Source organism: Microtus ochrogaster, unplaced genomic scaffold, assembly GCF_000317375.1.
Source record: "Microtus ochrogaster isolate Prairie Vole_2 unplaced genomic scaffold, MicOch1.0 UNK163, whole genome shotgun sequence".
Taxonomy (NCBI): domain Eukaryota; kingdom Metazoa; phylum Chordata; class Mammalia; order Rodentia; family Cricetidae; genus Microtus; species Microtus ochrogaster.
In genome coordinates this window covers 22,873-37,647 of record NW_004949261.1, presented here as the reverse complement: position 1 = coordinate 37,647, position 14,775 = coordinate 22,873, and the positions used below count along the sequence as shown (strand labels likewise).

General features: G+C 39.9%; 1 protein-coding gene across 2 annotated transcripts in view; it reads right to left on the bottom strand.

The window, feature by feature from the left end:
• Positions 1-1,513: 1,513 nt before the first annotated feature.
• Positions 1,514-14,775, bottom strand: part of Znf606 (zinc finger protein 606) — a 27,443-nt gene continuing 14,181 nt past the window's right edge. For both annotated transcript variants that reach the window (XM_005372037.3, XM_026778457.1), the window contains 3 exons: positions 8,820-8,946; positions 8,460-8,555; positions 1,514-4,707 (listed from right to left, as the gene is read on the bottom strand). In XM_005372037.3, the coding sequence (XP_005372094.1) occupies positions 2,732-4,707; positions 8,460-8,555; positions 8,820-8,946 (2,199 nt within the window). In that variant the 3' untranslated portion in view covers positions 1,514-2,731. The remainder of the gene's footprint in view (positions 4,708-8,459; positions 8,556-8,819; positions 8,947-14,775) is intronic.

Sequence of the window (14,775 nt, the reverse complement as noted above, 5' to 3'; positions counted from 1 at the left end):
GAAATCTTTAATAAATAAATAAATAATAAAAAAAAGATTTGTAAATGATGAGCCTAAAGTACGGGACTATAGCTAGAAACAATGAGTATCCTGAGTCAAATGTGTTTTAGAGAGAATGGAGAGAGCAGTCTAGATGATCTGGGGCAAACAATAGAAGAATAAGAGCAGTCAGTCACCTAGTGGGCACAGTTGAGACTGCAGGCAGGAAACTGAAACAGCAATTCACATAACTGAATGGAAGTGGACTGGGCAGGATTAAGTTGGGGAGGGGTGGAAGACAAACAGGCAATGATCTGAACTATAAATAAATAATCTGGAATCAAAATAATAAAAAGGATTCTGGGAGTGTTGGGCCACCATAGCCTTGACACTCCAGCGCCATGTAAGCATACACAAGCATACGTACGTAAAGAGTGATAGAGAATTCTTCCAGGGGGTGGGACAGTAGGCTGGGAACTTTGGATGAGGTGCTGGAAAATAGAACCTAGACCTTGTACCTGAACAAGCAAGACCTCCATCCTGTAGTACTCTCTTAGCCCTAGAAGTTTCTTTTGACTCCAGTGTAGACTCACCATGGAAAACCCATTTAAACACACTTTTAAGATAGAATAAAGCTTCTAAAATAAGATGCCAGAGTGCTTATAGATTACTGCATACAATACAAGGAATTCCTTGGGAGTCCATAAATCTGAGAAACAGGGCTTCTTTTGGAGTATTAAATTGTAAGAGCCATATCATTTTGGCAGTATGATTCTAAATATATTTTTCCACTCTCTTAAATAGGCCATATTACTATTTTCTTCAAGAGTTATTGCAAAAGACCACAATAAAAAGCCATCAACATTTTTCCCATAACATTTATTGACTATCAAACTCTGCAGAGGGCAAAAATGTTACACCCTAGTTGCCTGAAGCTGTAAGAGTCAGAAGTGAACACAGCATTTTAACACTAGTATGCCACCACTCCTCACCACCAGGAAAGTCCTGGAGCCCTGAAGGCTAGATGAACCCTATGTGCCCCAAATTTCTACCTAACACCCTTGAAGTATATCCAGAAATGACCCTTGCCTGAGTCCTTGAACTCCTTTTGTTCCTTTTCTCTTTTAAAAGGAACTTCCTCACTATAGGTAATGGACTCAAACAGAACTCCCATCCTGAATTCTCCCTCCTATCAAGCGGTAAGAAAAAGGCTAACAATGAACTCCAAGGGAACCTTGAAGACTGGGATGCCGATGGAACTACTTTCCAACATGTCAAAGAACAAATACCCTTGCCTCTGTTTTATTAGAATTTCTGAAGCCACATGAGACAGTCCTTACACTTGCTCAAGTTCACACTGCCCTGATGTCTGTAACCCTCAAAACTGTGAGCAGTGGAATTTTATGGAACCCAGGATCCAGTGGTTTCCCATGTCCTTCTCAGAGTTGTTCATATTTCAAAGGAATTTTGATTCACATGTTAGTGGAAATCCAGGACACAGGAAGCAAGAAACTTATTTTTGATTACTGAGGATTTTCTTGAATTTTATTATCAAATATTTATTATAAAAACAATGAACAAAAGTAAGAAAACACAGTAGTTAAAAACACAGAATCTGGAACCAAACAATTTCAACTGTACACTTTACTGTGTCCCTTGGGTAAGTGACTCAACATCTCTGCTTCTATCTATCCATTTGTAAAACTGGGATAGCAACAAAGCCTACTTTACAGAGTTATGGGAATTGAACAAACAAGTTAATATTTTTAAAAACATTTAAAAAACCAAGCACATGGTGAGTGCTTATGTATTTGTAAAAGAAAAACAAAAACTAAACTAAAAAATAATTAACTGGGTTAATGTTTCCAAGAATCTAAAAGGTCTTTATTCAAACACATTTTTAGATGTTACAATAGATGTTCATAAACGATTGTACCCTTATGGTTGTTCATTTTGTTATGTATATCTCCAGTGTCCACAATTATAATTTATAGTGATTGCCTAAGAGAATTATAAACTAACTGCCCAGCAATTCATTGATAAGTACCAATGGACACTGACACACTAGATTATTAACTATCACTTTGTTTCAAAACTCAGTCTCATATTTCTAGGCAACAGCATTACTATCTTCTATCCTTAGTGATCTCCTTTACTAATCTTTTCTAAAGAAGTTAACCTTGATCAACAGTAAATACCCCACTCAATACTGCACTAGTTTTTTTCTTAAATCCAGATTTAGTATTCCACATTCTATCCCTTAAACAGCACCTAGCCCCTCCCCTTGTAACAGCAAAACCTGTTTCTATAATTATGCACAAAATGTTAACGTAAAGCTTTCCATCTAGTAGTCCAGGCAGTGTCTTTCCAGCCAAAACACTCTTCATGGCACAAGACTTTCCCCATAATAATGTACACTGATCTACCAATAAGAGCTCTTGATGGAATGACTCATTCCCCAATCATGTTCCTCAAATATGGACTCCTTGTGGATCATACGAGAAGCTTGGGAGCTGTTTTCTAGAATTCCCTGACACTGAATAGGTGCTACATGACTGCCAAAAGGTTTTCAGTAATGTCACTCATGAGGTTTCTTCTAAAAAGAGACTTCCTGTTGTATAATAAAGACAGTCTTATTGAATTTTTGATGAAAAACTTCCCTCTTGGTAATACTTGTAGGCTTTTTTCTTCCACTGTTGTTTTTATTGTATGTGGTCAAACACAATAAAAGAAAAGTCTCTGACCAATTTAGTTACAGTTTCTCTTCACTATGACTTCTCTGATGTTGAATTAAGGCCGAATGACCACTAAAGGCTCTTCCACACTGATTGCATATAAAGTGTTTCTCTCCACTATGCATTCTCTGATGGATAATTAGGGAAGAATTCTTACAAAAAGCTTTTTCACAGTGATTACATTTGTAGGGTTTCTCTCCAGTATGGTTTCTCAAGTGTACAATAAGGGAAGAACTCTCATTAAATGCCTTCCCGCATTCATTACACCTGTATGGTTTCTCTCCAGTATGAGTTCTCCGGTGTGCGATAAGGTGAGAGCTACAATTAAAGGATCTTTCACACTGATTACATTTATAGGGTTTCTCACCAGTATGAATTCTCCGATGGGCAACAAGGTGACAGCTCTGACTGAAGGACTTTCCACATTTATTGCATTCATAGGGTTTTTCTCCAGTATGAGTCCTTTGATGCCTCACAAGATGAGCCATCTGGCTACAGGATTTTCCACATTTATTACATTCATAGGGCTTAATTCCAGAATGAATAATTTCATGTTTAGTAAGGGCTGAGCGTTCTCTGAAAGCTTTGCCACATTCTTGACAGTTATAGGGTTTCTCTCCTGTGTGAGTTCTCTGGTGAGCAATAAGATGGGAACTCCAACTGAAGGACTTTCCACACTCAGTACATTTATATGGTTTTGCTCCAGAGTGAGTTCGTTCATGTTTACTAAGGGCTGAATAATCCCTAAAAGCTTTCTCACACTCATCACACTTAAAGGGTTTCTCTCCAGTATGCATTCGCATATGGGCAATTAGATGGGAACTCCAGCTAAAAGACTTCCCACATTCAGTACACTCAAAAGGTTTCTCTCCAGTGTGAGTTCTCTGATGTCCAATAAGATGAGAGTTCCAGTTGAAAGATTTCCCACATTCATTACATACATAAGGTTTTTCTCCTGTATGAATTCTTGTGTGGACAATCAGATGAGAATTCCAACTGAAGGCCTTCCCACATTTGTTGCATTCATAGGGCTTTATTCCAGTGTGCGTCCGCTCATGTTTAGTAAGGGCAGAACGGTTCCTAAAAACTTTTCCACATTTATCACATTCATAGGGTTTCTCTCCAGTATGAGTTTTCTTATGCTGAATAAGGTAAGAGCTCCAAATAAAAGATGCTCCACATTTGTTATATTCGTAGGGCTTCTCTGCAGTGTAAGTGCTTGTATGTTGAGCAAGTAGTGAGTCATACCCAAACACTTTCTCCCACTCGTTGTATTTATATGCTTTTTCAACACTACCAATTTTTTGATGTTCCATGAAAGATGAGAAGTAAAAGATATTCTCATACTCTTTATAGTCATATGGATTTCCTCTGATTTGAAGCCTTGGGTGTTCATTAAGTGATGGGCTCTGGTTAAAGATTTGGCGGCATTCCTTATATTCATAGAGTTTTTCTCCTGTATGTATTCCTTTATGATCACCAAAATGTATAATCTGATTAAAAGATTTCACAGCATCAGTGTATTTCAACAGATTATCTCCAGTTTGCATTCCTGCAGGGTAAACAGGCTGAAGAGACTGGCAGAAGGCTTTGTCATGATCATTATTTTCACAGGTAACCTTATCTGCATACATTATAGCTGAATTACATCTCCAACCTTCAAGATGTGCATCAGGTTTATAGAAATGTTCTAATTGAGAAACTCTCTGAGATGGAACCAAATTTAAGCTTTTGCTGTGCTCTGTGCCAAGTTCACAGACTTCAGAGCGTCGTTGAGAAAGTACTTGTTTTTGCATGAAGACCATTTGTCTCATCCCTGTACTCTGATTCATGTGATACATTTCTAATTGGTCTTTACATCCCAAAACTCCCAGCCTGGAGAGCCAAGGATCATTCCATATATATCTTTCTAATGCCATCCCACTGGATTGTTCTTCTGCAAAAATACTCTGTGCTGGAACCAATGTTTTGCTTTCAACATTTCTCATCCACTCTGAAACAGAAGCAGGAGAAGCTTTGAGTGCATGAAGACCTCGAGATTCACTGAAGAGATTATTCATACTATAGAGAAGGCTACAGTATATTTCATTTTCAAGTACAGACATGAAAGACAGAGAAATATCATAATAGAGAATAGTGAAAAGTAAACAATTGGTAACTACAAAAGAAAGAAAATAATCACACTAATAAAACCACTGAGGAGTGGTTTCACATGAAAAGTAACATTTACAGGAAAAAGTAAACTAGGCAGGACTGAGCTACTTAAGCCATGCACATTATCAAACTAGCTTACTTCATGACTCAGCCTTAGCCAACTCCTGAGAATTTGAGACTATGAAATATCATCAATGTTATTACAGCTTTTCATCCTCAGAAACTTGAAGCAAACTGTACCAATTTCTCTAGACAGCTTGGAACCAATGTAATTTCTAGTGAAGATGTACTTGCTTTCTAGGGAATCTGATGTATGGGGAGTCTCAGTCATGGTACTACTGCCTATATGACCAACTTCAAATAAGCACACAGAATATTGGATTAAATACACCTGTGGTTCCTACTACACAATGTCACAGACCATCACAATTTCTTGCTAGATTTATACAACTCCATTGTGAAAATATCAGCAGAAACTTATATTTGGCTTCCTCTGGACTCTATAATATTACTTTCTATTCTTTCTACTGTAATAAACCATAATGTTAATGGTAGTGAGTTTCAAATCCTGTAAGTCATCTTAGTGAATCAATGGCAGCCCTGGATACCCCTGACAAAAGGACAGTGAAGGAAGGGAGGGAGGGATGAAAGGAAGGAGGAAAGGCTTAATAAATAAGTATGCAGGCCTTTGGCAAGTAAAATTTAATTCATTAAACAGAGTTATAATTTATTTCTGCATTATAATGTCTTCCTGCTTCCCATCCCAGTATTGGAAGGAGGCTATAAGACAGTATCAACAACAGATTTTAAGCCAGGATGTTATTTATAATAAACTACTACTACAATATGTGTTGTTACAAAGTCCAGTCAAGATTTAAACACATAAGACTTAGCAGCTCAAAGGGAAATCTTATCATAATTTAAAGAATGCCCTAGCTGGGGGCGGGGTGGTGGTGTGGTGGCGCACGCCTTTAATCCCAACACTCTGGAGGCAGAGGCAGGCGGATCTCTGTGAGTTTTAGGCCAGCCCGATCTACAAAATTAATTCCGGGACAGGCTCCAAAGCTACAGAGAAACCCTGTCTCGAACCCCCCCCCCAAAAAAAATGCCCTAGAGAAGTAATTCCTGTGACTACTATGGAATCATTTTTACAGCAGTGACAAAAGAAATGGACTAGTGAGTTAAATACTAGCTCTACCACTAATCATAAGCGAACTTTTGTGATGGCTTAAGGCAAGTTTCTGGATCCAGCAAAATGCCTGCAAATGTGTGTGTGCGTGCGTGCGTGCGTGCGTGCGTGTGTGTGTGTGTGTGTGTGATCAGCAACGTGTTGTCATAACTGGGTTATCAGAGTATCTGTTTTAGTTCATATTACTATTATAATAAATTATCACAAAATTAGTGAATTACATAATACAGTTCTATTACCTTATAGTTCTAGAAGTCAGCAACCCAAAACAACCATTATTTTATCTGTCTAGGGTTCTCTGAAGATTTACAAGAAACGCTTGTCTTTGATTAGCAAAATAGGGGAGCAAGTAGTCCTAACAATTTCTGGCAAATTGAGGTAGGGCATAGAGTAAATAAACAAAAAGAGAGAAAGGAAAAACTGAGAAACAACATGCTCACAGAAGCTTTAAGAGTGACAACTCTTTTGGTTGTGAGCCTAGCCTTTAATGACTGAGCCATCTCAGAGACAATTCCTGAACAGGACACCAACAATGCAGATACTAAGATCAACACTTAATAAATGGAATCTCTTGAAACTGAAAAGTTTCTGTAAGGCAAAGGACACCATCAAAAGGAGAAAACAACAGCTTACAGAATGGGAAAAGATCTTCACCAACCCCACATCTGACAGAGGGTTAATTTCCAAAATACAGAGGGAACTCAATAAACTAGACATCAACAAACCAAATAATCTAATTTTTAAAATGGGGTACAGATCTAAATAGAGAATTCTCAACAGAAGAATCTCAAATGGTTGACAAAACTTTAAGGTTATGTTCAACATCCTTGGCTATCAGGCAAACGCAAATCAAAATTACTCTGAGATTCCATCTTATACCTGTCTGAATAGCTAAGATCAAAAGCACAAGTAACAGTTTATGCTGTAGAGGATTTGGAGCAAAGGGAACCTCCTCCATTGCTAACAGGAGTGCAAACTTGTATAGGCACTTTGGAACTCAGTGTGGTGATTTCTCAAAAAAAGCATGGGATAAAACCGGACTCTCTGAACATGGCGGACAATGAGGGCTGATGAGAAGCCAAGGACAATGGCACTGGGTTTTGATCCTACTTCTTGTTCTGGCTTTGTGGGCGCCTAGCCAGTTTGGATCCTCACCTTCCTAGACCTGGATGGAGGGGGGAGAACCTTGGACTTTCCACAGGGCAGGGAACCCTGACTGCTCTTCGGACTGGAGAGGGAGGGGGAAAGGAGTGAGAGGTGGGGGAGAGGAGTGGGAGGAGGGGGAGGGAAATGGGAGGCTGGGAGGAGGTGGAAATTTTTTTCAATAAAAAAAAAACTTGGAATCAATCTACCAAAAGACCCAGCTATACTACTCTTAGGCATATAGCTAAAGGATGTTCAATTATACCACAAGGACACTTGCACAACTATGCTCACAGCAGCTTTATGGATGGAATTAGAAACAAAAATAATCATCCTAAATTAGGTAACGCAGACCCAGAAAAACAAACATGGTATGTACTCACTCATGAGTGGTTATTAGCTATAAAATAAAGGATAACTATGCTACAATCCACAGACCCAGAGAGACTAAGTGATAAGGAGGGTTCATGGGGTCAGGGAGGCAGCTGGATCTACCTGGGAAAGAGAAGTAGAAGAGATTTCGTGAGTGAACTGTGAGCGGGTGAGGATGGGAACATCGAGTCTAGGAGGGAGGAGGTGGGGGGAATCCTGTACTACAGTAAATATAAATATGAAATAGATCACATAGGCATATATGATAGAGTTTGGAGGGAAGAAAGGGAAGAAGAATGGTGTAATTATACAATAATCCCAAAATAAAATAGCAAATTTATAGTGAGTAAATATGAATGCAGCAAAAAAAAAAAACATAGTAAAAAAAGGAAAAAAGAGTAAAAAGTTATCTTGTATTGGGAAGTAATAGTAATGTAAGTAAAGAACAGTGAGTATACATAATTTTTCAACTTATACATTTTATGGAGCTTTGACTTTTTTGAATCACGTGAATATACTGCTTATACTCAAAAACTATTTTGTCTGTTGTTTTTTAAGTGCCTAAAGGCATAGACTGCAATTTGGAAATTTAAAAAGTAAATGTTTAAGTAGATAAATAAATGAAAACTTAGAGAAGGTACAGCAAATATGAACAGCAAGCAAGCACAGAGCAGACAGAAAGGGAGGGGAACTCGGCACACAACAGCAACCTCATGAGACAGGCTCTGCTCTCAATCCGCAATAGATGGAAAGGAACTAAGAGGAGGAAGAAAGCTCCCTAGAGGGGATTCTAACTGTACTAGAAAATAACCCCTCTACCCTTAGCCCATTTATCAAAAAGGAGACCTTTGAGACGTTCCTCATTCAATGCCAAGGCTTCACCTCACCTGGACAAGAACTTTGGGGATATGCTTGCTCCACTGACCAAGGCTCTTCTCCTTGTTCCAACAGGGAGATGACTTCAGGCTTAGCAATCTGATTCCCTACAGATAGAAGAAAGACATGTAACTTTGGTGACAAAGCTTTGGAGTTACCAAAGAACTCTCCCTTGCCTCTTCCTCCTGTGACTCCTCACTGGAGTGGAAGAAACACATCCTTCTCTCTTCGTATTCTGTAAGTATTAGGAATTTCATCACTAAGTCCAAGACCATCTCAGCCCTTCAGAGATACACCATTCTACTTTCACAGAAGAGCCGAAGACATTGCAAAGGAAATAGCTTTATTTATTTAGGCAATTTCTGCCTTACCCACAGAGAGTAGGTGTCCATAGGTCTCTAGCATCACGTCACGGTATAGGGTCCTCTGAACAAGGTCTAGCTGCCCCCATTCTTCTTGGGTGAAGGCCACAGCCACATCCTTGAAAGTCACTGGTTCCTGAAATAACACATGTGACCCTTCTCAGCCTGTGGCTTTCCAAATTTTCTAGGAAAGGAATGAGGCTGACAGATTTTGAGGACAGGAGACAAGATATTAAAAACTTACTAGATGTTATCAAGATTCTACCCAGATATGGTGACTAACTTTAAACCCAGCACTTAGAAGGCAAAGGCAGAAGGATCTCTTCGAGTCCAAGACCAGCCTGGTCTACATAGTGAGTTCTAGGACAACCTGTGCTATGTAGAGAGAACATATCAAAAAAAAAAAAAAAACTAAGTAGAAGCTTCTAGTTGATATGTCAAGTTTAACTGAGTACTGGCAGGGCCCTGCATTTGGGATACACTTGGAATATACCAATTTCAGCTGCAGAAACCACAGCAAAAATGTGTTCATCAAAAGCTTCAAAAAGCTCCAACCTAGAAGAAAATATGCACATACATCACAAATTAAAGTGTCAAGAGCCAAAAGAGAAACCTGGAGACAGTAAAAGACATAAAGAATCTTCAATATAGTCCCCAGTTTATTTATTAGAAACCAATTCTGATAAAAATGGCCAGTGTGAACAGGAATCCCGCCTTGACAACACTCTATTCTCTCAATACATGACTATATCCTGAACCAGAGTACACAGAGGCCGTCTGTGGGCCAGAGAACTTGTGTTAGAAGAGTCTTTGCTCCAAATGTGGATCTGATACCTGGAAAGTGGAATCTATCATCTACTACCCTGACTACAGGAAAGTTTTCATCAAAAGGCTGAAACTAAGAGTAAGCAGGATGGCCCAGAGCAACCTGGGTGGAGGGAACTGGTTATAGGAGTAAAGAAAAAACAGTTGACTTAGAAAAAAATCCAGACTGGCTGGCAGAGTACTGTCCACTATAATCCCAGTTTCTTGTCAGGGATTGAAGAGGATGAGTTGAGTTCCCAGGTTCAATATGAGCCTGGGCAACATAGTGACAAAAATATAGAAACCAGACATGGAACAGTCCTATAATCCAGGAACTCAGAGCACCAAAGAGAAAGAATCAGAGTTTGGAGCCTGGCTGGGTTACCCAGTAAGAATTTGTTCCTAAGAAAACAAAAGCACAAAAATCCAAAGGGGAAAAGGAAAACAGAAGATGAAAACAATGTTAACCTAAGTCTGATTTTGCAATGATTATACCTTTTATACTCCTTCCAAGAAATCAATGGGAGACTCCAGTGTCTGAGCATCCTGAAAGTGGAACATGGGAGGCCTCCTCTGCAGGGCAGAGTGTATGAGTGGTAGGTCACAAACCTCATATCCTCTTCTCACTCCTCAGCCCCAACCACCTATCTACACACAAGGGCCAAATCCCTAACTGGAATGTGGGTTCCGGGTTACCTCTACCACTGATACACAATCAACCCTAAGACAAACCTGCTGGGCTGCTATGTGTATCCTGCACCAGATCCACTTTCCTGACCTTTACAGCTCCTGGCTTCTCTCTGACCTCGATACAGCTGTCCTCATAGCCCTCCTCTGTGTCTGTTTATCACCTCTTAGAAACAACTTGTCACCTCTGACAAGCTAGCTAGCAAGGGCTCTCGCTGCCTACTCCACAATATACTGACTGTTTTTATTCTGCCCGACAGAAATATAGTCATTCTAACTTCATAAAATGATTCACTTAAGACAAAAACTAGTTTCTGTTGCAAAGACTGCCTTACCCTTCAACACTCGACTCCTGTCTGATTCTGTCACAAAGATTTCCTTATAACCTCAAAACCCAACTCCTAGAGACACCCTGATACACTCACTGCTGCTGATCTCTACTGAAGAATCTGGGGACAGTGACACACACTGGTGAATCTTTTCAGCAAGCTCTCATCAAGATCCCTGCTGCTTTGAAACTGGTAAGCCTGGATGTGGGTTTCTGCCTCCACCTTCCCAACACAAAGCACCTAAAAGTGCTGACTGTACCATACCCCTTCCCAGAAACCCTCCCATCCCTGGTGACAAGGTCAATTCCCTACTTTTCATGCTTCATGTCTTCCCAAATCTGTCTCCTTCAAATTTCCTGCAATCTGACAGAGAGGCATAAAAATCTAAGCACAGTGAACTTTCACAGAGCAGTTATGAAAGGGGCAAGCTGAGAGGCTCTCCAGCCCATGTCTGTCTCATAGCACCTCACCCATATGGAGTAACTGCATGGGCCACATGGTAACCACTGCTATTTGACAAAATCCCAGCATTTGTACATTGCAGATAACAATTCTCCATCACCTTTTAACTTTCATTTTCAAAGATTCTCATTATGTGTTACTGGAGTTTCCTTATGCCTGTTCCTTTGAGAAATTTTGTGTGGGTTTTGAAGAATGAAAATGTAAACAATGGCAGTCTCTTTAAACAAAATAATTCTTTGGGAAAAAATCCCTGCCACCGTGAAACCACATAGTGTGAAGACTCTGCACACGGGTAGCCCCACTATGCCCTCTTGATTATACAAGGAACAGGAAATTAGAGATTTACTCACTAGACACAACTGACCCCCACAATCCAGATCCAGAGCCTAAGGCCATTAAAGGTAAGAATTTAGTTAGTAAATATAGAGAAATCAGAATGGTAGCTTATAATGGAAAAAGAGTCTGACATCAGGACCTTCCCTTTTGGGGAACAAATGAGTAAAGGCCTATACAGAAAGATTAAGACACAAAGGAACACAATTAGGAAACAGCTCAGTGCTTATACTGCATCATGCCCCTTGAGGAATGAAAATTGCTCTTAAATTTTAGTGAAATGTCTAGTCCCCAGAAGAAGTCCTTTTCCCAAGGTCAGGCATTTGGATACAGGCCTCCATTCCCTCAGGGGCTTTACTAAAGTAGTCATCCCCTTACTTTGGCAGGAGGAACTTCCGTGGCCCTTCCATTGATGTAAGAGGGGTCCTGGTGGTTACTGAACCTTTGAGAACAATATTTAGATTCTCACTGAACTTATTACTTTTGTCTCAGAAAAAATGCTGTAATGAAGTTAATGGCCACTTTCTGTCCCTGAATCATTGAGCATGCTTGCAATCTTGCCTATGGCTAAACTACTGAGCATAAAAGGTGTAGTCCCCATTCACCCTCAGATCACATCTATACCCACCCCAACCCCACCAACCTCCATCCCCACCAACTCCACATCTTCTCTTTGGGACTTGAATCCCACTAAAGCTGCTCTCCAGAAGGATGGGAGTAGGAGCATCTTCCAAAATAGCTTCAACATGATTAACGAAGTTCAACACCCACACCCTAGCAACTGACAACCCTGTAGGCTGCCACAAATTCACATCCTACCCTTTTAAGTATGTTCAAAAGTTAATAGAAGAACATTTAATAATTAGACACAAGACAAATGAAATCATTAGAGGGTTTCACAAACCCAGGAATAATAAAACAGTGGCCACTGGTGACAACTATCAGTAACCACAGAACCTCAGGTGACAAAAGACTGAGAGATGAGTAACAAAGGTAACACCATGCAGCTGACAATCCACCCTGTCATCTGAAAGAAATATCAAACAACCAATCACCATATGCCCACTAATGTAAAGGAGGTAGGGACTAGAAAGAAAGCGTAATTGGTAAAGGGCTTGTCATATAAGCATGAGGACCTACAGTCAATTCTCAGCACCATCATAAAAAGCTACCTACGGTAGCAGACTTTGTAACCCTAGCACTGGGGAGGCAGAGACAGGCAGATCCCTGGAGCTATTTGGCCAGCCAGCCTAACCTATCAGCATATCCCAGACAGTGAAAAAACCTGTCTCAAAATAAAGTATGTTTTACCCTTAGCAAAGCTACACTGCTTCGGAATGGCTATTCTAATTGTTCATTAGAATATATAGACGTGGGGAATGGCCAAGTGCTTGTTTAAATAGTGTGTGATGTTTCTGTAAGGTCATTACAATGAAGTAATTTTTATTTAAAAATCAACAACAAAACACAGTGGAGTTGATGAAATGATGAAAAGCAAGTAAAGGCTTTTACCACCAAGCCTACAAGCTGTGTTCCTATAGCCCATGGGGTGGAGGCAAAGAACCAGCTCCCAAAATCTGTCTACATACACTCCCAAAATGAGGGACAAAACACCACTCAAGAAGCACTCTTGTCAAATGAATCTGTTAGGCCTCTAGTCCTGTCTCCAGGGGGTGGAGAAGATGACGCTTAAATGACATCACGAACGCTAAATCAGGAAAGGAAGAAGGCAGGGAAATCTGGTCTCTTCAGATAAAAAGTACAAGCGATGTGAGTGCCAGGTTTTGACCCTGATTTTACCAACTATAAGACTCTGACGTGGTGGAAACAAGTGAGAAAAAATGGAATGTGAGCTGAGCATTAGGTAACTTTTGCTGGGTGTGCTGGGAGGTAAAGGTACTATTAGTTATATTCTAAATCAAATACCCAGAAATACAGGTAAAAACCATACAATTCTGGGATTTGTTTTTAAAATGTTCTAGCTTTACAAAATTGCTGTTAGAACAAGTCACAGGCAGAAACTGAAAGTTGGATGTTGCTGAAGGTGATGGGCGTGAGTGTATACGGAAAGCAGAGTAAGAACAGAAAGATGTCCACTTCCTAACCCTCAAAATCTGTTACCTTAACAATAGAAGAACTTACATATGTAACTAAGGTAACGATACTGCAACAAGAGTAACCCGTACTGTCTGGGTGGATCCAGTGTAATCAGAAGGTCATATATATGAAGAAGGGAGAGGTAGGAAGACCAAAAATGAAATGATAGAAGCAGAAGTTGGGAATTAAGAAAGGAGAAGGGTAAAGATGCTGCGTGGTGATAGAGTGCTTGCCTACCATGCCCAAAGTTCAAGACTAAATTCCCAGTACTGCCTTCACTGTCCAAGAAAAGGATACACGTCAAACAATGAGACAAAATTTCTCCTGGAGCATCCATAAAGAACACAGCCCTGCATCCTATATGCTTGCTGCTGTCAGTGTCTTGTTTGGTTTGCAGAGTTTGTTTTTAGTCTTTTTCAAATGGATCTTAAGTATCTCAGGCTGGCCTCAAACTCAATCCTTGAACTCAGTATGCAACTGATGCTCCCAAGTGCTGAGGTTACAGGCATGTGGTAGTACTCCCAAATATGCAGGCCCTTTTTAGACTTCTAAGCTCAAAACAAGGGAATAAAATTGTTGTGAGCGCCCAAGCTTCTATTAATCTGCTGCAGAAGCAACACAAAGGTAATCCTCAGTTTATGTTCTATTTTTCGACTTAAAGATCTTTTTGTTTTACTTTGTTCATTTGTTTGTTTTAATTAGGGGGCTGAAGAAGTGGCTCAGTGATTATAAGCATTTGACGTATTTCCAGAGGCATCTCCACCCGATTTCAAGCTGTACTATGGAGCTGTAGTAAGAAACACTGCATGGTGCTGCTATAAAACAGACACCTTGATCAATGGAACTGAATCGAAGACCCAGGCATAAAACTACACACCTATGAACACCTGATTTATATAAAGAAGTCAGAAATACACATGGAAGAAAGAAAGCACCATCAACAAATAGTGCTGGTCTAACTGGATGGAATGTAGAAAAATGCAAATAGATCCATATCTATCACCCTGCACAAAACTCAAGTACAAGTGGATCAAAGACCTCACCATGAATCCAGATATCTGAACCTGATAGAAGAGAAAGTGGGGAAGAGTTTTGAACTCATTGGCACAGGAGGCAGCTTTCTGTATAGAACACTGATAGCACAGGCACTAAGATCAAGAATTAATAACTGGAACTTCATCAAACTGGAAATCTTGTAGAAGGCAAAGAGTACCATCAATAGGGCAAAATGGCAGCCCACAGAGTAAAAAAAA